The sequence below is a fragment of the Hypanus sabinus genome, chromosome 5 (genome assembly GCF_030144855.1).
Source record: "Hypanus sabinus isolate sHypSab1 chromosome 5, sHypSab1.hap1, whole genome shotgun sequence".
Classification (NCBI taxonomy): Eukaryota; Metazoa; Chordata; class Chondrichthyes; order Myliobatiformes; family Dasyatidae; genus Hypanus; species Hypanus sabinus.
Genome location: NC_082710.1, coordinates 148,817,661 through 148,840,717, shown reverse-complemented (window position 1 = coordinate 148,840,717; position 23,057 = coordinate 148,817,661). Strand labels below are relative to the sequence as shown.

The 23,057-nt window shown below is 52.3% G+C and overlaps 1 protein-coding gene across 1 annotated transcript in view; it reads left to right on the top strand.

Annotated features, from left to right (window-relative positions):
• Positions 1-15,001, top strand: part of LOC132394437 (nitric oxide synthase 1-like) — a 168,616-nt gene extending 153,615 nt beyond the window's left edge. The window contains exons 23-26 of the mRNA XM_059970597.1: positions 11,623-11,744; positions 12,236-12,384; positions 13,452-13,646; positions 14,406-15,001. Coding sequence (XP_059826580.1) covers positions 11,623-11,744; positions 12,236-12,384; positions 13,452-13,646; positions 14,406-14,531 — 592 coding nt within the window. The 3' untranslated portion in view covers positions 14,532-15,001. The remainder of the gene's footprint in view (positions 1-11,622; positions 11,745-12,235; positions 12,385-13,451; positions 13,647-14,405) is intronic.
• Positions 15,002-23,057: the final 8,056 nt, after the last annotated feature.

The following is a 23,057-nucleotide window of genomic DNA, read 5'->3' as shown; positions in this document are numbered from 1 at the left end:
ATGTTCTGACCCGTGTCCTGAGTGTGTACCATGTTCTGACCCGTGTCCTGAGTGTGTACCATGTTCTGATGTGTGTCCTGAGTGTGTACCATGTTCTGATGTGTGTCCTGAGTGTGTACCATGTTCTGACCCGTGTCCTGAGTGTGTACCACGTTCTGATGTGTGTCCTGAGTGTGTACCATGTTCTGACCCGTGTCCTGAGTATGTACCATGTTCTGACCCGTGTCCTGAGTGTGTACCATGTTCTGACCCGTGTCCTGAGTGTGTACCATGTTCTGATGTGTGTCCTGAGTGTGTACCATGTTCTGACCCGTGTCCTGAGTGTGTACCATGTTCTGTTGTGTGTCCTGAGTGTGTACCATGTTCTGACCCGTGTCCTGAGTGTGTACCGTGTTCTGACCCGTGTCCTGAGTGTGTACCATGTTCTGTTGTGTGTCCTGAGTGTGTACCATGTTCTGACCCGTGTCCTGAGTGTGTACCGTGTTCTGACCCGTGTCCTGAGTATGTACCGTGTTCTGACCCGTGTCCTGAGTGTGTACCGTGTTCTGACCCGTGTCCTGAGTATGTACCGTGTTCTGACCCGTGTCCTGAGTGTGTACCGTGTTCTGACCCGTGTCCTGAGTGTGTACCGTGTTCTGACCCGTGTCCTGAGTATGTACCGTGTTCTGACCCGTGTCCTGAGTGTGTACCGTGTTCTGACCCGTGTCCTGAGTATGTACCGTGTTCTGACCCGTGTCCTGAGTGTGTACCACGTTCTGACCCATGTCCTGAGTGTATACCACGTTCTGACCCGTGTCCTGAGTGTGTACCATGTTCTGACCCGTGTCCTGAGTGTGTACCACGTTCTGATGTGTGTCCTGAAGTGTACCACGTTCTGACCCGTGTCCTGAGTGTGTACCATGTTCTGACCCGTGTCCTGAGTGTGTACCGTGTTCTGACCCGTGTCCTGAGTGTGTACCGTGTTCTGACCCGTGTCCTGAGTGTGTACCACGTTCTGACCCGTGTCCTGAGTGTGTACCATGTTCTGACCCATGTCCTGAGTGTGTACCATGTTCTGACCCGTGTCCTGAGTGTGGACCATGTTCTGACCCGTGTCCTGAGTGTGTACCACGTTCTGATGTGTGTCCTGAGTGTGTACCACGTTCTGACCCGTGTCCTGAGTATGTACCATGTTCTGACCCGTGTCCTGAGTGTGTACCATGTTCTGACCCGTGTCCTGAGTGTGTACCATGTTCTGATGTGTGTCCTGAGTGTGTACCGTGTTCTGACCCGTGTCCTGCGTGTGTACCATGTTCTGATGTGTGTCCTGAGTGTGTACCATGTTCTGATGTGTGTCCTGAGTGTGTACCATGTTCTAACCCGTGTCCTGAGTGTGTACCGTGCTCTGACCCGTGTCCTGAGTGTGTACCGTGTTCTGACCCGTGTCCTGAGTGTGTACCACGTTCTGACCCGTGTCCTGAGTGTGTACCATGTTCTGACCCGTGTCCTGAGTGTGTACATGTTCTGATGTGTGTCCTGAGTTTGTACCACGTTCTGATGTGTGTCCTGAGTGTGTACCACGTTCTGACCCGTGTCCTGAGTGTGTACCATGTTCTGATGTGTGTCCTGAGTGTGTACCATGTTCTGATGTGTGTCCTGAGTGTGTACTGTGCTCTGACCCGTGTCCTGAGTGTGTCCCACGTTCTGATGTGTGTCCTGAGTGTGTACCATGTTCTGACCCGTGTCCTGAGTGTGTACCATGTTCTGACCCGTGTCCTGAGTGTGTACCACGTTCTGATGTGTGTCCTGAGTGTGTACCATGTTCTGACCCGTGTCCTGAGTGTGTACCATGTTCTGATGTGTGTCCTGAGTGTGTACCATGTTCTGACCCGTGTCCTGAGTGTGTACCATGTTCTGATGTGTGTCCTGAGTGTGTACCATGTTCTGATGTGTGTCCTGAGTGTGTACCATGTTCTGACCCGTGTCCTGAGTGTGTACCACGTTCTGATGTGTGTCCTGAGTGTGTACCATGTTCTGACCCGTGTCCTGAGTATGTACCATGTTCTGACCCGTGTCCTGAGTGTGTACCATGTTCTGACCCGTGTCCTGAGTGTGTACCATGTTCTGATGTGTGTCCTGAGTGTGTACCATGTTCTGACCCGTGTCCTGAGTGTGTACCATGTTCTGTTGTGTGTCCTGAGTGTGTACCATGTTCTGACCCGTGTCCTGAGTGTGTACCATGTTCTGACCCGTGTCCTGAGTGTGTACCATGTTCTGACCCGTGTCCTGAGTGTGTACCACGTTCTGATGTGTGTCCTGAGTGTGTACCACGTTCTGACCCGTGTCCTGAGTATGTACCATGTTCTGACCCGTGTCCTGAGTGTGTACCATGTTCTGACCCGTGTCCTGAGTGTGTACCATGTTCTGATGTGTGTCCTGAGTGTGTACCGTGTTCTGACCCGTGTCCTGCGTGTGTACCATGTTCTGATGTGTGTCCTGAGTGTGTACCATGTTCTGATGTGTGTCCTGAGTGTGTACCATGTTCTAACCCGTGTCCTGAGTGTGTACCGTGCTCTGACCCGTGTCCTGAGTGTGTACCGTGTTCTGACCCGTGTCCTGAGTGTGTACCACGTTCTGACCCGTGTCCTGAGTGTGTACCATGTTCTGACCCGTGTCCTGAGTGTGTACATGTTCTGATGTGTGTCCTGAGTTTGTACCACGTTCTGATGTGTGTCCTGAGTGTGTACCACGTTCTGACCCGTGTCCTGAGTGTGTACCATGTTCTGATGTGTGTCCTGAGTGTGTACCATGTTCTGACCCGTGTCCTGAGTGTGTACCATGTTCTGACCCGTGTCCTGAGTGTGTACCATGTTCTGACCCGTGTCCTGAGTGTGTACCATGTTCTGATGTGTGTCCTGAGTGTGTACCATGTTCTGATGTGTGTCCTGAGTGTGTACCATGTTCTGACCCGTGTCCTGAGTGTGTACCACGTTCTGATGTGTGTCCTGAGTGTGTACCATGTTCTGACCCGTGTCCTGAGTATGTACCATGTTCTGACACGTGTCCTGAGTGTGTACCATGTTCTGACCCGTGTCCTGAGTGTGTACCATGTTCTGATGTGTGTCCTGAGTGTGTACCATGTTCTGACCCGTGTCCTGAGTGTGTACCATGTTCTGTTGTGTGTCCTGAGTGTGTACCATGTTCTGACCCGTGTCCTGAGTGTGTACCATGTTCTGACCCGTGTCCTGAGTGTGTACCATGTTCTGACCCGTGTCCTGAGTGTGTACCACGTTCTGATGTGTGTCCTGAGTGTGTACCACGTTCTGACCCGTGTCCTGAGTATGTACCATGTTCTGACCCGTGTCCTGAGTGTGTACCATGTTCTGACCCGTGTCCTGAGTGTGTACCATGTTCTGATGTGTGTCCTGAGTGTGTACCGTGTTCTGACCCGTGTCCTGCGTGTGTACCATGTTCTGATGTGTGTCCTGAGTGTGTACCATGTTCTGATGTGTGTCCTGAGTGTGTACCATGTTCTAACCCGTGTCCTGAGTGTGTACCGTGCTCTGACCCGTGTCCTGAGTGTGTACCGTGTTCTGACCCGTGTCCTGAGTGTGTACCACGTTCTGACCCGTGTCCTGAGTGTGTACCATGTTCTGACCCGTGTCCTGAGTGTGTACATGTTCTGATGTGTGTCCTGAGTTTGTACCACGTTCTGATGTGTGTCCTGAGTGTGTACCACGTTCTGACCCGTGTCCTGAGTGTGTACCATGTTCTGATGTGTGTCCTGAGTGTGTACCATGTTCTGCTGTGTGTCCTGAGTGTGTACTGTGCTCTGACCCGTGTCCTGAGTGTGTACCACGTTCTGATGTGTGTCCTGAGTGTGTACCATGTTCTGACCCGTGTCCTGAGTGTGTACCATGTTCTGACCCGTGTCCTGAGTGTGTACCATGTTCTGACCCGTGTCCTGAGTGTGTACCATGTTCTGATGTGTGTCCTGAGTGTGTACCATGTTCTGATGTGTGTCCTGAGTGTGTACCATGTTCTGACCCGTGTCCTGAGTGTGTACCACGTTCTGATGTGTGTCCTGAGTGTGTACCATGTTCTGACCCGTGTCCTGAGTATGTACCATGTTCTGACCCGTGTCCTGAGTGTGTACCATGTTCTGACCCGTGTCCTGAGTGTGTACCATGTTCTGATGTGTGTCCTGAGTGTGTACCATGTTCTGACCCGTGTCCTGAGTGTGTACCATGTTCTGTTGTGTGTCCTGAGTGTGTACCATGTTCTGACCCGTGTCCTGAGTGTGTACCATGTTCTGACCCGTGTCCTGAGTGTGTACCATGTTCTGACCCGTGTCCTGAGTGTGTACCATGTTCTGACCCGTGTCCTGAGTGTGCACCATGTTCTGACCCGTGTCCTGAGTGTGTACCATGTTCTGTTGTGTGTCCTGAGTGTGTACCGTGCTCTGACCCGTGTCCTGAGTGTGTACCATGTTCTGACCCGTGTCCTGAGAGTGTACCATGTTCTGATGTGTGTCCTGAGTGTGTACCATGTTCTGATGTGTGTCCTGAGTGTGTACCATGTTCTGACCCGTGTCCTGAGTGTGTACCATGTTCTGACCCGTGTCCTGAGTGTGTACCATGTTCTGATGTGTGTCCTGAGTGTCTACCATGTTCTGTTGTGTGTCCTGAGTGTGTACCATGTTCTGATGTGTGTCCTGAGTGTGTACCACGTTCTGACCCGTGTCCTGAGTGTGTACCATGTTCTGACCCGTGTCCTGAGAGTGTACCATGTTCTGACCCGTGTCCTGAGTGTGTACCATGTTCTGACCCGTGTCCTGAGTGTGTACCATGTTCTGACGTGTGTCCTGAGTGTGTACCGTGCTCTGATGTGTGTCCTGAGTGTGTACCATGTTCTGACCCGTGTCCTGAGTGTGTACCATGTTCTGACGTGTGTCCTGAGTGTGTACCGTGCTCTGATGTGTGTCCTGAGTGTGTACCATGTCCTCAGTGTGTACCATGTTCTGATGTGTGTCCTGAGTGTGGACCATGTTCTGATGTGTGTCCTGAGTGTGTACCACGTTCTGATGTGTGTCCTGAGTGTGTACCATGTTCTGACCCGTGTCCTGAGTGTGTACCGTGTTCTGACCCGTGTCCTGAGTGTGTACCACGTTCTGATGTGTGTCCTGAGTGTGTACCGTGTTCTGACCCGTGTCCTGACTGTGTACCATGTTCTGACCCGTGTCCTGAGTGTGTACCATGTTCTGATGTGTGTCCTGAGTGTGTACCGTGTTCTGACCCGTGTCCTGAGTGTGTACCGTGTTCTGACCCGTGTCCTGAGTGTGTACCATGTTCTGATGTGTGTCCTGAGTGTGTACCGTGTTCTGATGTGTGTCCTGAGTGTGTACCATGTTCTGACACGTGTCCTGAGTGTGTACCGTGTTCTGACCCGTGTCCTGAGTGTTTACCATGTTCTGATGTGTGTCCTGAGTGTGTACCGTGTTCTGACCCGTGTCCTGAGTGTGTACCATGTTCTGACCCGTGTCCTGAGTGTGTACCATGTTCTGATGTGTGTCCTGAGTGTGTACCATGTTCTGACCCGTGTCCTGAGTATGTACCATTTTCTGACCCGTGTCCTGAGTGTGTACCATGTTCCGACCCGTGTCCTGAGTGTGTACCATGTTCTGACCCGTGTCCTGAGTGTGTACCATGTTCTGATGTGTGTCCTGAGTGTGTACCATGTTCTGATGTGTGTCCTGAGTGTGTACCATGTTCTGACCCATGTCCTGAGAGTGTACCATGTTCTGTTGTGTGTGCTGAGTGTGTACCACGTTCTGACCCGTGTCCTGAGAGTGTACCATGTTCTGATGTGTGTCCTAAGTGTGTACCACGTTCTGACCCGTGTCCTGAGAGTGTACCATGTTCTGATGTGTGTCCTGAGTGTGTACCACGTTCTGACCCGTGTCCTGAGAGTGTACCATGTTCTGATGTGTGTCCTGAGTGTGTACCGTGTTCTGACCCGTGTCCTGAGTGTGTACCATGTTCTGACCCATGTCCTGAGAGTGTACCATGTTCTGTTGTGTGTCCTGAGTGTGTACCACGTTCTGACCCGTGTCCTGAGTGTGTACCATGTTCTGATGTGTGTCCTGAGTGTGTACCATGTTCTGATGTGTGTCCTGAGTGTGTACCGTGCTCTGACCCGTGTCCTGAGTGTGTACCATGTTCTGATGTGTGTCCTGAGTGTGTACCACTTTCTGACCCGTGTCCTGAGTGTGTACCATGTTCTGATGTGTGTCCTGAGTGTGTACCATGTTCTGATGTGTGTCCTGAGTGTGTACCGTGTTCTGACCCGTGTCCTGAGTGTGTACCACGTTCTGACCCGTGTCCTGAGTGTGTACCATGTTCTGACCCGTGTCCTGAGTGTGTACCATGTTCTGACCCGTGTCCTGAGTGTGTACCATGTTCTGATGTGTGTCCTGAGTGTGTACCGTGTTCTGATGTGTATCCTGAGTGTGTACCACGTTCTGACCCGTGTCCTGAGTGTGTACCATGTTCTGATGTGTGTCCTGAGTGTGTACCATGTTCTGACCCGTGTCCTGAGTGTGTACCGTGCTCTGACCCGTGTCCTGAGTGTGTACCATGTTCTGACCCGTGTCCTGAGTGTGTACCGTGCTCTGACCCGTGTCCTGAGTGTGTACCATGTTCTGATATGTGTCCTGAGTGTGTACCATGTTCTGACGTGTGTCCTGAGTGTGTACCATGTTCTGATGTGTGTCCTGAGTGTGTACCATGTTCTGATGTGTGTCCTGAGTGTGTACCATGTTCTGACCCGTGTCCTGAGTGTGTACCGTGCTCTGACCCGTGTCCTGAGTGTGTACCATGTTCTGACCCGTGTCCTGAGTGTGTACCGTGCTCTGACCCGTGTCCTGAGTGTGTACCATGTTCTGATGTGTGTCCTGAGTGTGTACCATGTTCTGACGTGTGTCCTGAGTGTGTACCATGTTCTGATGTGTGTCCTGAGTGTGTACCATGTTCTGATGTGTGTCCTGAGTGTGTACCATGTTCTGACGTGTGTCCTGAGTGTGTACCATGTTCTGACGGGTGTCCTGAGTGTGTACCATGTTCTGATGTGTGTCCTGAGTGTGTACCATGTTCTGACCCGTGTCCTGAGTGTGTACCACGTTCTGATGTGTGTCCTGAGTGTGTACCATGTTCTGACCCGTGTCCTGAGTGTGTACCATGTTCTGACCCGTGTCCTGAGTGTGTACCATGTTCTGACCCGTGTCCTGAGTGTGTACCATGTTCTGATGTGTGTCCTGAGTGTGTACCATGTTCTGATGTGTGTCCTGAGTGTGTACCATGTTCTGACCCGTGTCCTGAGTGTGTACCATGTTCTGATGTGTGTCCTGAGTGTGTACCATGTTCTGACCCGTGTCCTGAGTATGTACCATGTTCTGACCCGTGTCCTGAGTGTGTACCATGTTCTGACCCGTGTCCTGAGTGTGTACCATGTTCTGACCCGTGTCCTGAGTGTGTACCATGTTCTGATGTGTGTCCTGAGTGTGTACCGTGTTCTGATGTGTATCCTGAGTGTGTACCACGTTCTGACCCGTGTCCTGAGTGTGTACCATGTTCTGATGTGTGTCCTGAGTGTGTACCATGTTCTGACCCGTGTCCTGAGTGTGTACCGTGCTCTGACCCGTGTCCTGAGTGTGTACCATGTTCTGACCCGTGTCCTGAGTGTGTACCGTGCTCTGACCCGTGTCCTGAGTGTGTACCATGTTCTGATGTGTGTCCTGAGTGTGTACCATGTTCTGACGTGTGTCCTGAGTGTGTACCATGTTCTGATGTGTGTCCTGAGTGTGTACCATGTTCTGATGTGTGTCCTGAGTGTGTACCATGTTCTGACCCGTGTCCTGAGTGTGTACCGTGCTCTGACCCGTGTCCTGAGTGTGTACCATGTTCTGACCCGTGTCCTGAGTGTGTACCGTGCTCTGACCCGTGTCCTGAGTGTGTACCATGTTCTGACCCGTGTCCTGAGTGTGTACCGTGCTCTGACCCGTGTCCTGAGTGTGTACCATGTTCTGATGTGTGTCCTGAGTGTGTACCATGTTCTGACGTGTGTCCTGAGTGTGTACCATGTTCTGATGTGTGTCCTGAGTGTGTACCATGTTCTGATGTGTGTCCTGAGTGTGTACCATGTTCTGACGTGTGTCCTGAGTGTGTACCATGTTCTGACGGGTGTCCTGAGTGTGTACCATGTTCTGATGTGTGTCCTGAGTGTGTACCATGTTCTGACCCGTGTCCTGAGTGTGTACCGTGCTCTGACCCGTGTCCTGAGTGTGTACCACGTTCTGACCCGTGTCCTGAGTGTGTACCACGTTCTGACCCGTGTCCTGAGTGTGTACCACGTTCTGACACGTGTCCTGAGTGTGTACCGTGCTCTGACCCGTGTCCTGAGTGTGTACCGTGTTCTGACCCGTGTCCTGAGTGTGTACCGTGTTCTGACCCGTGTCCTGTGTGTGTACCATGTTCTGACCCATGTCCTGAGTGTGTACCACGTTCTGACCCGTGTCCTGAGTGTGTACCATGTTCTGATCTGTGTCCTGAGTGTGTACCGTGTTCTGACCCGTGTCCTGAGTGTGTACCGTGCTCTGACCCGTGTCCTGAGTGTGTACCATGTTCTGACCCGTGTCCTGAGTGTGTACCGTGTTCTGATGTGTATCCTGAGTGTGTACCACGTTCTGACCCGTGTCCTGAGTGTGTACCATGTTCTGACCCGTGTCCTGAGTGTGTACCATGTTCTGACCCGTGTCCTGAGTGTGTACCATGTTCTGACCCGTGTCCTGAGTGTGTACCGTGTTCTGACCCGTGTCCTGAGTGTGTACCACGTTCTGACCCGTGTCCTGAGTGTGTACCGTGTTCTGACCCGTGTCCTGAGTGTGTACCATGTTCTGATGTGTGTCCTGAGTGTGTACCACGTTCTGACCCGTGTCCTGAGTGTGTACCATGTTCTGACCCGTGTCCTGAGTGTGTACCATGTTCTGACCCGTGTCCTGAGTGTGTACCGTGTTCTGATGTGTGTCCTGAGTGTGTACCGTGTTCTGATGTGTGTCCTGAGTGTGTACCGTGTTCTGATGTGTGTCCTGAGTGTGTACCGTGTTCTGACCCGTGTCCTGAGTGTGTACCGTGTTCTGACCCGTGTCCTGAGTGTGTACCACGTTCTGACCCGTGTCCTGAGTGTGTACCGTGCTCTGACCCGTGTCCCAAGTGTGTACCATGTTCTGACGTGTGTGCTGAGTGTGTACCGTGCTCTGACCCGTGTCCTGAGTGTGTACCATGTTCTGACGTGTATCCTGAGTGTGTACCGTGCTCTGACCCGTGTCCTGAGTGTGTACCATGTTCTGACGTGTGTCCTGAGTGTGTACCGTGTTCTGACCCGTGTCCTGAGTGTGTACCATGTTCTGACCCGTGTCCTGAGTGTGTACCGTGTTCTGATGTGTACCCTGAGTGTGTACCATGTTCTGACCCGTGTCCTGAGTGTGTACCACGTTCTGACCCGTGTCCTGAGTGTGTACCATGTTCTGTTGTGTGTCCTGAGTGTGTACCATGTTCTGATGTGTGTCCTGAGTGTGTACCACGTTCTGATGTGTGTCCTGAATGTGTACCACGCTCTGACCCGTGTCCTGAGTGTGTACCGTGCTCTGACCCGTCCTGAGTGTGTACCGTGTTCTGCCCCGTGTCCTGAGTGTGTACCACGTTCTGATGTGTGTCCTGAGTGTGTACCACGCTCTGACCCGTGTCCTGAGTGTGTACCATGCTCTGACCCGTGTCCTGAGTGTGTACCGTGTTCTGATGTGTATCCTGAGTGTGTACCATGTTCTGACCCGTGTCCTGAGTGTGTACCACGTTCTAACCCGTGTCCTGAATGTGTACCATGTTCTGTTGTGTGTCCTGAGTGTGTACCATGTTCTGATGTGTGTCCTGAGTGTGTACCACGTTCTGATGTGTGTCCTGAGTGTGTACCACGTTCTGACCCGTGTCCTGAGTGTGTACCACGCTCTGACCCGTGTCCTGAGTGTGTACCGTGCTCTGACCCGTGTCCTGAGTGTGTACCGTGTTCTGACCCGTGTCCTGAGTGTGTACCATGTTCTGACGTGTGTCCTGAATGTGTACCATGTTCTGATGTGTGTCCTGAGTGTGTACCGTGTTCTGACCCGTGTCCTGAGTGTGTACCATGTTCTGATGTGTGTCCTGAGTGTGTACCATGTTCTGACCCGTGTCCTGAGTGTGTACCATGTTCTGATGTGTGTCCTGAGTGTGTACCGTGTTCTGACCCGTGTCCTGTGTGTGTACCGTGTTCTGACCCGTGTCCTGAGTGTGTACCATGTTCTGACGTGTGTCCTGAGTGTGTACCATGTTCTGACCCGTGTCCTGAGTGTGTACCATGTTCTGACCCGTGTCCTGAGTGTGTACCATGTTCTGACCCGTGTCCTGAGTGTGTACCATGTTCTGATGTGTGTCCTGAGTGTGTACCATGTTCTGATGTGTGTCCTGAGTGTGTACCGTGTTCTGACCCGTGTCCTGAGTGTGTACCGTGTTCTGACCCGTGTCCTGAGTGTGTACCATGTTCTGATGTGTGTCCTGAGTGTGTACCATGTTCTGACCCATGTCCTGAGTGTGTACCATGTTCTGACCCGTGTCCTGAGTGTGTCCCACGTTCTGACCCGTGACCGGAGTGTGTACCATGTTCTGATGTGTGTCCTGAGTGTGTACTGTGTTCTGACCCGTGTCCTGAGTGTGTACCATGTTCTGGTGTGTGTCCTGAGTGTGTACCGTGTTCTGACCCGTGTCCTGAGTGTGTACCGTGTTCTGACCCGTGTCCTGAGTGTGTACCACGTTCTGATGTGTGTCCTGAGTGTGTACCACGTTCTGACCCGTGTATTGAGTATGTACCATGTTCTGACCCGTGTCCTGAGTGTGTACCGTGCTCTGATGTGTGTCCTGAGTGTGTACCATGTTCTGTTGTGTGTCCTGAGTGTGTACCATGTTCTGTTGTGTGTCCTGAGTGTGTACCATGTTCTGATGTGTGTCCTGAGTGTGTAGCGTGCTCTGACCCGTGTCCTGAGTGTGTACCGTGCTCTGACCCGTGTCCTGAGTGTGTACCATGTTCTGACCCGTGTCCTGAGTGTGTACCATGTTCTGACCCGTGTCCTGAGTGTGTACCGTGCTCTGACCCGTGTCCTGAGTGTGTACCGTGCTCTGACCCGTGTCCTGAGTGTGTACCGTGCTCTGACCCGTGTCCTGAGTGTGTACCATGTTCTGTTGTGTGTCCTGAGTGTGTACCATGTTCTGTTGTGTGTCCTGAGTGTGTACCATGTTCTGATGTGTGTCCTGAGTGTGTACCGTGCTCTGACCCGTGTCCTGAGTGTGTACCATGTTCTGTTGTGTGTCCTGAGTGTGTACCATGTTCTGTTGTGTGTCCTGAGTGTGTACCATGTTCTGATGTGTGTCCTGAGTGTGTACTGTGCTCTGACCCGTGTCCTGAGTGTGTACCGTGCTCTGATGTGTGTCCTGAGTGTGTACCGTGCTCTGACCCGTGTCCTGAGTGTGTACCGTGCTCTGACCCGTGCCTCTCTCCCACCAGGGCTCCATTGTTCCACCTGCCCTCAGACCCTTCAGTGCCGTGTGTGCTGGTGGGTCCCGGGACCGGCATTGCTCCATTCCGTAGCTTCTGGCAGCAGCGGTTGTTCGAGCTGGAGAATCGAGGTTAGTGAGGAAACCCTGGGCTCTGCTTTGAAACCACCGCGGAGAACAGCAGCTTACCTGACTGTATCTCACACACTTCCTCTCCCCTTCCAGTGGACAACCCTCAGATCCCCTTTCACTCCATCCTGACCAGCCCTCAAGTGGCAGTCCACCCACTCATTGCCCCCAGCTGCACTCTGCTGAGGGCAGCTTGTTTGTCCCTCTGTCTCCTTCCCTCCTCAAACACCGTGCTATTCCCTCACCTCCACCACCCTCAGCTTGTTTTGACCCATCCCCTTCCATTCCTCCCCTCATCCCCTCCCTCCACCATCCCCCTCCTCATCCCCTCCCTCCACCATCCCCCCTCCTCAAACCCTCACTCCAGCATTCTCCCTCATCATCCTATCCCTCTACCATCCCCCTCCTCATCCCTTTCCCTCCACCTTCCCTCACCCCTCCCTCCAGTCCTCCCCCTCACCCAGTTGAGTGATCTCTGCCCTGTGCCCCCACAGGAGGGGGTCCGTGCGCGATGACCCTGATCTTCGGCTGCAGGTACTCGGACAAGGACCACATTTACAAGGAGGAGATGATGCAGGCGAAGGAGCAGGGGGTCTTCAAGGAGATCTACACTGCCTACTCCCGGGAGCAGGAGGGAAAGAAGGTGAACGGCTGGTGGGGAGCTGGAAGGGGTGTGTTTGGGGGGTAAGTGGATGGAGCTGGGGAAAGGGAGGGGAGTGTGAGGAGGTGAAGGGAGAAGCTTGGGTCAAATGAAACCACACGGACAAATGCTGGAGGAACTCAGCGGGCCAGGCTTAGCATCTGTGGAAAAAACCAAAACTCTGACACTACTCTTTTCCACAGAAGCTGAGTTCCTCCAGCATTTTGTGTGTGTTGCTCGGATTTCCAGCATCTGCAGATTTTCTCTTCGTTGTTTAATCAAATGAAGGCAATGTGGGTGAAACCGGGGTGGGGGGAGGGTGATGGACGTGAGTCAAGAGCATCAGGTTCCCAGAGAGTGAGGACGTTCCCATTGAAAAGGGGGTCAGGAACCCAGACAGACCCTCCCACCCCTTGTGACAGCCTGACCCTCTGACCCCAAGTGAGCTGGACTGGTGACTCCCAACACCCAGAGTCTGGCAGGCTACATGCGGACAGACCCAGGGTGCCGGGTCTGGCGTTGGGAATGAAAAGTTAACACTCGAGGAGCGTTTGATGGTTCTGGACCTGTACTCACTGGAGTTAGAAGAATAGGGGAGGATTTCACAGAAACCTATCGAAAATTGCAAGGCCTTTCTTAGGTTGGATATGGAGAGGATATTTCCTTTAGTGGGTGAACCTAGGACCAGCGGGCTGGCCTCAGGATAGAGGGATAGTCCGAACAGAGAAGAGCAAAAACTTCTTTAGGCAGAGGGTGGAATTGATTGCCACAGATTCCATCCCGACTATTGTGCTGTCTGCGTGGAGTTTGCACATTCTCCTTCTAACTATGTGTGCTTCCCCCATTACTTCAGTCTCCTTCCACATCCTGACCATGTGTGGGGTCAACCATTGTGACTTGCTCCCTGTATGTGAGTGAGATGTGTTATCAGGGGGGAGTTGATGGTTATGCTGGGATCAGTGTAAATGGACGTGTGATGGTCAGCACAGAGTCGATAGGCTGAAGGGTCTATTTCTGAGCTGTGTCCCTCTATGACCCGTTTTGTGTTTGGTGCGTGCTTCCCTTGGCAGGTGTACGTGCAGGATATCATCCGAAACCAGCTGTCGGAGGAACTGTTCCGGGTTCTGGACTCCCAGAAGGGACATCTGTACATCTGCGGTGATGTGACCATGGCGCAGGATGTCTCACGGACAGTCCAAGACATTATCGCTGCGCAGGGGAGCCTCAGCCTGACTGAGGCGGCCGCATACATCGCCAAACTGAAGGTGGGAACCGAGGCAAATCCTGTAGACCTGTGCTCAAATCTCCAAAGCCCTGCAGACCTGCGCATTATATCTCCCGAACTGTTCCATCCCGGCAGTGAGGTGGACAGTACTGGGCCGAGCTCGGGGTGGAATGGGGTTGGTGTTAGGAGGGGTGGCGTGGTGGACAGCTTCAAGACCCCAAGCTGGTTACCCTGTTGTTGTCCATTGTTGTGCAATGACAAGGGGAAGATGATTCCCTGTCACCTCCTCCTGCCTCCTTATCCCCAACTCCCCCTCTGTTCCCCTCTACCTGTGCCCTTCTCCCTATATCCCCTCCCTGTCCCTCTCACTTCCTGACCACTATTCCCGTCCCCCCTCCCCGATCCTTTCTCCTATCCCCTCCCCTCTACCACCCTGCCTACCTCCATAACCCTCCCCCTACCCAGTCACCCTCTTACCCCACTGCCCTTCTTACCCCTCTGCCCCCTTCCTACACTATCCCTTGTTACCCATCTGCCCCTTCCTACCCTTTTGCCTCCTTCCTACCCTTCTGCCCCTTCTTACCCCCTGTCCCCTTCTTAACCTTCTGCCCCCTCATTCCCATCTGCCCCTCTTACCCCTCAGCCCCCTTGCCCTATTGCCTTCTTACCCCTCTGCCCCCTCTTATTTCTCTGTCCTCCTCTCCCCTCTGTCCTCTTCTCAGCCGTTTTCTCCATCTCTCCTGCCCCCCCGGCCATCAATGCTCCACGCAGATCTTTAACCACTGATCCCTCTCTCTAGGATGAGAACCGTTACCATGAGGATATCTTCGGACTGACGCTGCGCACCCGCGAGGTCACCACCAAAGTCCGCTCCACGTCCTTCACCTACTGGCAACAATCCAAGGGGGGGTCTCGGTCCCAGTGAGTGTGGTCACGGGGAAGACCCTGGGCTCGTCATCACCTGTCAACGCGGTTCCATGCCGGAAGGCCCATCAGTGGCTCCTCCGTTCATCATCTCGCTGTGTACTCATGTTTCTCTACGTTGGGCGACTGCCGATTCTCCACAGAGGATAAATCACGGAATGTCAGGGTCTGGATGAGGCACTCTCGGCCTCTCAATGTCTTCCCTGATTGTGAGCTCACACTCCTCCACCGACTGATGTCCTTTCCCATTCCCTGAGTGTGAGCTCCCCCCCCACCGACTGATGTCCTTTCCCATTCCCTGAGTGTGAGCTCCCCCCCCACCGACTGATGTCCTTTCCCATTCCCGGAGTGTGAGCTCCCCCCCACCGACTGATGTCCTTTCCCATTCCCTGAGTGTGAGCTCCCCCCCCACCGACTGATGTCCTTTCCCATTCCCTGAGTGTGAGCTCCCCCCCCACCGACTGATGTCCTTTCCCATTCCCGGAGTGTGAGCTCCCCCCCACCGACTGATGTCCTTTCCCATTCCCTGAGTGTGAGCTCCCCCCCCACCGACTGATGTCCTTTCCCATTCCCGGAGTGTGAGCTCCCCCCCACCGACTGATGTCCTTTCCCATTCCCGGAGTGTGAGCTCCCCCCCACCGACTGATGTCCTTTCCCATTCCCGGAGTGTGAGCTCCCCCCCCCACCGATCAGTCCCCTCCCCAGTTCATGAGTGTGAGCTCCCCCCCCACCGATCAGTCCCCTCCCCAGTCCATGAGTGTGAGCTCCCCCCCCACCGATCAGTCCCGTCCCCAGTCCATGAGTGTGAGCTCCCCCCCCACCGATCAGTCCCCTCCCCAGTCCATGAGTGTGAGCTCCCCCCCCACCGATCAGTCCCCTCCCCAGTCCATGAGTGTGAGCTCCCCCCCACCGATCAGTCCCCTCCCCAGTCCATGAGTGTGAGCTCCCCCCACCGATCAGTCCCCTCCCCAGTCCATGAGTGTGAGCTCCCCCCCCACCGATCAGTCCCCTCCCCAGTTCATGAGTGTGAGCTCCCCCCCCACCGATCAGTCCCCTCCCCAGTCCATGAGTGTGAGCTCCCCCCCCACCGATCAGTCCCGTCCCCAGTTCATGAGTGTGAGCTCCCCCCCCACCGATCAGTCCCCTCCCCAGTCCATGAGTGTGAGCTCCCCCCACCGATCAGTCCCCTCCCCAGTCCATGAGTGTGAGCTCCCCCCCCACCGATCAGTCCCCTCCCCAGTCCATGAGTGTGAGCTCACTCCCCCACTGATCAGTCCCCTCCCTGGTCTTTGAGCGTGAGCTGATAGTAATCCCATCCCCAGTTCCTGGGTGTGAACTCACACTCCCCCACTGTGCTACCATCAGCTCGGTAAACTACACCGGACCAGATGAGTCAGATAAACACTCATCCACTCCCACATCCTGCCTCCTACAACCAGCCCAGTTTTAGACTCACTCATCGAGCATGACTCTGATCCCTTGTGCCTGAACGTCTGGTCCAGCTTACCCTGCAGGGTCTTGTCACAAACTTTACTGGAGTCCATGTGAACCATATTTACCAACTCGCCTTCATCAGTTTTCTCAGATAGCTCCACGAAAACTAGTAAGATCAGTGACTCCTGATGTTCCACTCACAAAACTAGGCTGACCTTGCCTTTCCAAGTGAACATAAATCCTGTCCATCAGAGCCTTCTGCAGCTCCTTGCCCACCACTGATGGAAGGGTTACCAACCTGTAATCCCCAGGCTTCTCCCTGCTGATCATTTTAAATAAGAGGACAGCATTAGCCATCCTCCAGTCTCCTGGTACCTCACCTCTCCATCAGCTCCCAGCTATCTCCTTCCTTGCATCCTATATCCCCTTGGATAGATCCTGTCCCGGACATAAAACGTACATAAATCTGGAGCAATACACTTGGTGGAGGAGCTCAGCTGGTCATGCAGCATCTATGGACAGGGGTAAACAGTCAACGTTTTGGGCTGAGACCCGTCATCTGTCTTGCCCTGGGTACTTCTCCACCCTATTGTGCTCCAACGTTTCAAGCATTTCCTCTTTTTCGATGCAGGCCTGCTCGAGAATATCAGCATGCCATCCTCCCCTAACTCTCTGTGCCCTTCTCCCTGGCAATAACGGATGATAAGTATCGGTTAGGACCTCAGTCATAAATCGCGACCACAAGCACAGATCTCTCCTCCACTCCCTAAGGAGACCTCCTCTCTCCTCAGTGACCCTCTTGATTCTGACATAAGGCTTTAGGAGTCTCCTTAGCGCCTCTGAGCAAGGTGATTGCATTGCCACTGAGGAGACGAGTGAAACCACGCGAGCTGAAGGCTCGGACAGAAAGACTGAACGCTGAAAGAACTCTGGGTCAGCGAGCATCTGTGGAGGCAGAAGGTGTGGACTGATGCTTCAGGATGGGGTTCTCCGTCAGGCCTGTGAGGGAAGTGGAGAGGTTGCCAGTGAAGAGCACCACACGGGATGGGTTCGAGGCTGGGAGGTGACAGCTGGAATGAGATGGGGTGGCAGGAGTGGAATGGGAATAGACATTTGGGACTAGGAGAGGAGGGGGATAGACAGATGGGACTAGAAGGGGGGGTGGGTGACAGGCAGATGAGGAAAGAAGATGAACAGGTGAGGAAGGAGGTTGAACAGGTGAGGTGGGGGGGTGGCAAGGTGGAAGGGGGTGTAAGTGGTGAGAAGGGCTCGATAGATGGGGAGAGGAATGAGTATGTGGGGAGGGGGATGGACATGTGGGGAGGAGGGATGAACATCTGGGGAGGGGTTGGGCAGGTGGGAAAGAGGTGATGGGAGGGATAAGCAAAGGGCTAAGACACCTGTGTGTACAGTGAGTTTATGGGAGGGAGGCTCCGTGTGTGTGTGTGTGTGTGTGTGTGTGTGTGTGTGTGTGTGTGTGTGTGTGTGTGTGTGTGTGTATGTGTGTGTGTGTGTGTGAGTGAGTGTGTGTGTGTGTGTGTGTGTGTGTGTGTGTGTGTATGTGTGTGTGTGTGTGTGTGTGTGTGTGTGTATGTGTGTGTGTGTGTGTGTGTGTGTGTGTGTGTGTGTGTGTGAGTGAGTGTGTGTGTGTGTGTGTGTCTGTGTGTGTGTGTGTGTGTGTGTGTGTGTGTGTGTGTCTGTGTGTGTGTGTGTGTGTGTGTGTGTGTATGTGTGTGTGTGTGTGTGTGTGTGTGTGTGTGTGTGTGAGTGAGTGTGTGTGTGTGTGTGTGTGTGTCTGTGTGTGTGTGTGTGTGTGTGTGTGTGTATGTGTGTGTGTGTGTGTGTGTGTGTGTGTGTGTGTGTGTGTGTGTGTGTGAGTGAGTGTGTGTGTGTGTGTGTGTGTGTGTGTGTCTGTGTGTGTGTGTGTGTGTGTGTGTGTGTGTGTGTGTGTGTGTGTGTGTGGAGGGGGTGCGGTGACTGCACACACATCACACACTCACGGGTGGGATGGAGAAGGAAATGAACCCAATCAATTGCATGCAGAGGAGAAGCCACATTCCCAGAAGGAGAATGGAGACATGCCAGTAGTCCCAGAGGCAAAAGTTTTCATCTTGAGAACCCTTGCAGTGTAGACAAGAAACTGAGAAAAAGTGATGGTGTGGTCAGGGCAGCAGGACATTTCCTGCACCTTTTACTCTCATTCTCTTTCTCTGTCACTGAATCCCCCACTACTGATAACCACCGATCAGAAACTGACCTAGAATAGCCACAATCTCTGTGTGGCTACAAGAGCATATTAGAGGCTGGGAATCCTGTGGTGAGAATCCACTAAAGCCCATCCGCCATCTCCACACTCAAGTCAGGAGTGTGGCAGGATGCTCCCCACTGGCGTGGATCATTCCAGTTTCAACAACACTCAAGAAGCTTGGCCCCATCCAGGACACAGCAGCCCACTTGATCCCGTCCACTCCACCACCACCGATACACAGTTTGTATCATTGTCATGTACTTGATAGTCATCCCATCCACCCTCTCCACCACCGACACACAGTTTGTATCATTGTCATGTACTTGATAGTCATCCATCCTCTCCACCACCACCGACACACAGTTTGTATCATTGTCATGTACTTGATAGTCATCCCATTCATCCTCTCCACCACCGACACACAGTTTGTATCATTGTCATGTACTTGATAGTCATCCCATCCACCCTCTCCACCACCGACACACAGTTTGTATCATTGTCATGTACTTGATAGTCATCCCATCCACCCTCTTCACCACCGACACACAGTTTGTATCATTGTCAAGTACTTGATAGTCATCCCATCCACCCTCTCCACCACCGACACACAGTTTGTATCATTGTCATGTACTTGATAGTCATCCCATCCACCCTCTCCACCACCGACACACAGTTTGTATCATTGTCATGTACTTGATAGTCATCCCATTCATCCTCTCCACCACCGACACACAGTTTGTATCATTGTCATGCACTTGATAGTCATCCCATCCACCCTCTCCACCACCGACACACAGTTTGTATCATTGTCATGTACTTGATAGTCATCCCATCCACCCTCTCCACCACCGACACACAGTTTGTATTATTGTCATGTACTTGATAGTCATCCCATCCACCCTCTCCACCACCGACACACAGTTTGTATCATTGTCATGTACTTGATAGTCATCCCATCCACCCTCTCCACCACCGACACACAGTTTGTATTATTGTCATGTACTTGATAGTCATCCCATCCACCCTCTCCACCACCGACACACAGTTTGTATCATTGTCATGCACTTGATAGTCATCCCATCCTCTCCACCACCACCGACACACAGTTTGTATCATTGTCATGCACTTGATAGTCATCCCATCCTCACCACCACCGACACACAGTTTGTATCATTGTCATGTACTTGATAGTCATCCCATCCATCCTCTCCACCACCGACACACAGTTTGTATCATTGTCATGTACTTGATAGTCATCCCATCCATCCTCTCCACCACCGACACACAGTTTGTATCATTGTCATGTACTTGATAGTCATCCCATCCATCCTCTCCACCACCGACACACAGTTTGTATCATTGTCATGTACTTGATAGTCATCCCATCCATCCTCTCCACCACCGACACACAGTTTGTATCATTGTCATGCACTTGATAGTCATCCCATCCACCCTCTCCACCACCGACACACAGTTTGTATCATTCAAAGGAGGCACCACAGCAACTGACCGAGACTCCTTGCCGTCCAAACCCACCACCTGTACCGGCTGGAAGGAGCAGGGCAGCAAAGACATGGGAACCCCACCCTCCACACCCCCCACTGTCCTGAATTAGAAACATATTGCCATTCCTTCATCATCACTGGATCAAAGGTCTGGAAATCCCACCTTAACAATTCCCTCACCTCAAGGATTGCAGTTGTTCAAGAGGCAACTCAACACAGCCTTCTAGAGGGCAACCAGGTATAGAATTCAACACTGGCTCAGCCTGGGAAGCCCCATCTCTTGAATAACTGGAGAAACCTGTGAATATCAGGTGAATCTTTCAATACCATATTCCTACACCTGAATATGTTCCTTCTGTTACCTGATGGAAACTTTGATGTTCTGCATCAACCAGGGTTCTCCCAACTTGCCTTCTCTTCTTCCGACCATGACAAGGACAGGCTGACACCGCTGTGATGGCGGAGAGTTGGGAGCCAAAGGGGAAAGGGTAGTGATTTCCCACACACAAAACCATGCTGGCTATCTCAAGTCCTTGCCTTTTAAATGCACATCAATCCTGTCTCTCAGAATCCCCAGCAATATCTTTCCAGCTCCTGGTATTCGGTTCACAGGCTGTAGTACCCCAGCTTGTCATTACAGCCCTTGTTTAATAGCAGCCCAGTATGAGCCATCCTCCCACCTTCCAGCACCTCTCCAAAGGCTGAGGAAGGTAGAAATTGTCTGTTGGAGACTCAGCATTCTCCTCCCTTGCTGCCCACAACATCTTCAGATAGAACTGGTCAGGGCCCAATGTTGTATCTATACAATGTAATCTGCTTCAGGACCTCCAACACTTCATACTTTGTAATGCTGGGATGTTTTCTATTTGTTATATATTGCATTGTACTGCTGCTGCAAAGCTATTAAATATTAAACCTGATTCTGATTCCGTGATACCCTTGTTCTCTCCCCTGAATCCCAAACTTTCTTTGATCCTCTCTGCGATCAATACTGATGAGAAATGTTTAAGCTGAAGTTCATTGTCATCCAGTTTAAGATGGTGCTGCTGAAGGTTGGTGACGGCCTACTGGTGGTTTTCAAAGCACGAAATTAGACTAAATTATTAATAACACTTTGTATATGCAGAATTGTGGTTAACGATCACTGCAATGGAGAGGTGAACAAAGGGGTGGCTGATCTGAGGGTTGATACGTGTGCGTGCGGGATGGAGTCAGCAGTGAGGTCGAGGCATGTTCCAGGAGAAGTTGGAGTGAGCGGTGTGGAGAGAAGTTGAAGAGGGGTCTGTCCAACCAAACCCGGAGTGATCTTTGATCCATCTAAGGGTCACAGCGATTTAGGAATGTTGAGTAAGGGCTGGAAGTGATCCAGAGTGAATTGCTGTGGTGGGGTCCAGGTCCGAGAGCAGGGGATGAGCTGGTGCTTGTACTATTTAAATGCCAGGACTTGTTGAGCCCAGCCTCTGTTCCTATCAATCCATGGCGTCTGAGGGGAGCTGCAGCTGGACACGCTCCCTGCAGACACAGTCACCAGAGATAGTGGACTGTTCACAGATCTCCCACATCTCACCAGAGGGGTATACAACTCTTCTGACTGCCATCTCCACCTCTGCAGTTAGCACTGGGTTATGATAAAGAAAAGGAAACACCACACCTGGACTGACTGCACCTGCTCACCTCTCAGCCACCTCACCAAAGCTTCACCTGTCAAAGCATCTGCGCATCGACCTCAAAACAGCCACTCTCAAAATGAGCTCTGCATAATGGCCATTCCTCCTGGAACTTAATGTGCTTAAACCCTGCTTGGTCTACTGGTGGAGCCAAATGCACAACAATCCCCTCAAAGGCATCATCTCCCTTACTACCTCACATGTCCCCTCCGAAAGTCTCACTGGATGAACCCCCCCCGCCCCCACACACACCCCCACACCCTGGGAGATCCTCTTGAAGTACAACTGAAATGTCCCGGATCAGAAAGAGTCCCCTCTCTGACCACCCCACCCTCATCACGCTTGTAGCATTCTGTACCCTGGAACCTTGAGCTACCCGTCTTGACTCTCACTCAGCCATCTGTCCATCCAAATATCTCATATATATTCTTCACCACATTATTGACCTGTGTTGCCACCTTCAGGAACTTGTGCACCAAGATCCCTTTGTTGCTCAATACACCCCTGGGTGACCCTGTTCCTGCTGTCAGTCCCATTCTTACTGGACCTCCCAAGTATGAAGTATCACTTCACAATAACGAGGATTAAATCGTACCTGCTGTTACTCTGTCCAGTGTACCTGTTCATTCAGTTAGCAGAGTGGTTAGCATGACACTGTTGTAGTGCCAGTGACCAGGGTTTCAATTCTGCTGCTGTCTGTAAGGAGTCTGCACGTTTTCCCTGTGACTGAGTGGGTTTCCTCCGGGTGCTCAAGTTTCCTCCTACATTCCAAAGACACACAGCTTAGTCGTTAATTTGTGACGTGGGTGTAACTGGGGTGGGGAGTGAGCTCACTGGGTTGGAAGAGCCTATTACCTAAATTTTGTCTAAATATATAAATAACATCCTTCTGTCGTCAAAGACACTTCCATATCAAACAGCAGCAACTTTCCTGTCATATTCAAACCACACTGAAACAGACCTCCAGGCTCACCGTGTTCCTGTCAAAGTCACACTTCACTGAAACAGGCCTCCAGGCTCACCGTGTTCCTGTCACAGTCACAGCTCACTGAAACAGGCCTCCAGGATCACCGTGTTCCTGTCACAGTCACACCTCACTGAAACAGACCTCCAGGCTCACCGTGTTCCTGTCACAGTCAGATCACACTGAAACAGAGATCCAGGCTCACCGTGTTCCTGTCACAGTCACACCTCACTGAAACAGACCTCCAGGCTCACCGTGTTCCTGTCACAGTCACATTACACTGAAACAGACCTCCAGGCTCACCGTGTTCCTGTCACAGGCACAGCTCACTGAAAAAGGCCTCCAGGCTCACCGTGTTCCTGTCACAGTCACACCTCACTGAAACAGACCTCCAGGCTCACCGTGTTCCTGTTACAGTCAGATCACACTGAAACAGACCTCCAGGCTCACCGTGTTCCTGTCACAGTCACACCTCACTGAAACAGACCTCCAGGCTCACCGTGTTCCTGTCACAGTCACATCACACTGAAACAGACCTCAAGGCTCACCGTGTTCCTGTTACAGTCAGATCACACTGAAACAGACCTCCAGGCTCACCGTGTTCCTGTCACAGTCACACCTCACTGAAACAGGCCTCCAGGCTCACCGTGTTCCTGTCACAGTCACATCACAATGGAACAGACCTCCAGGCTCACCGTGTTCCTGTCAC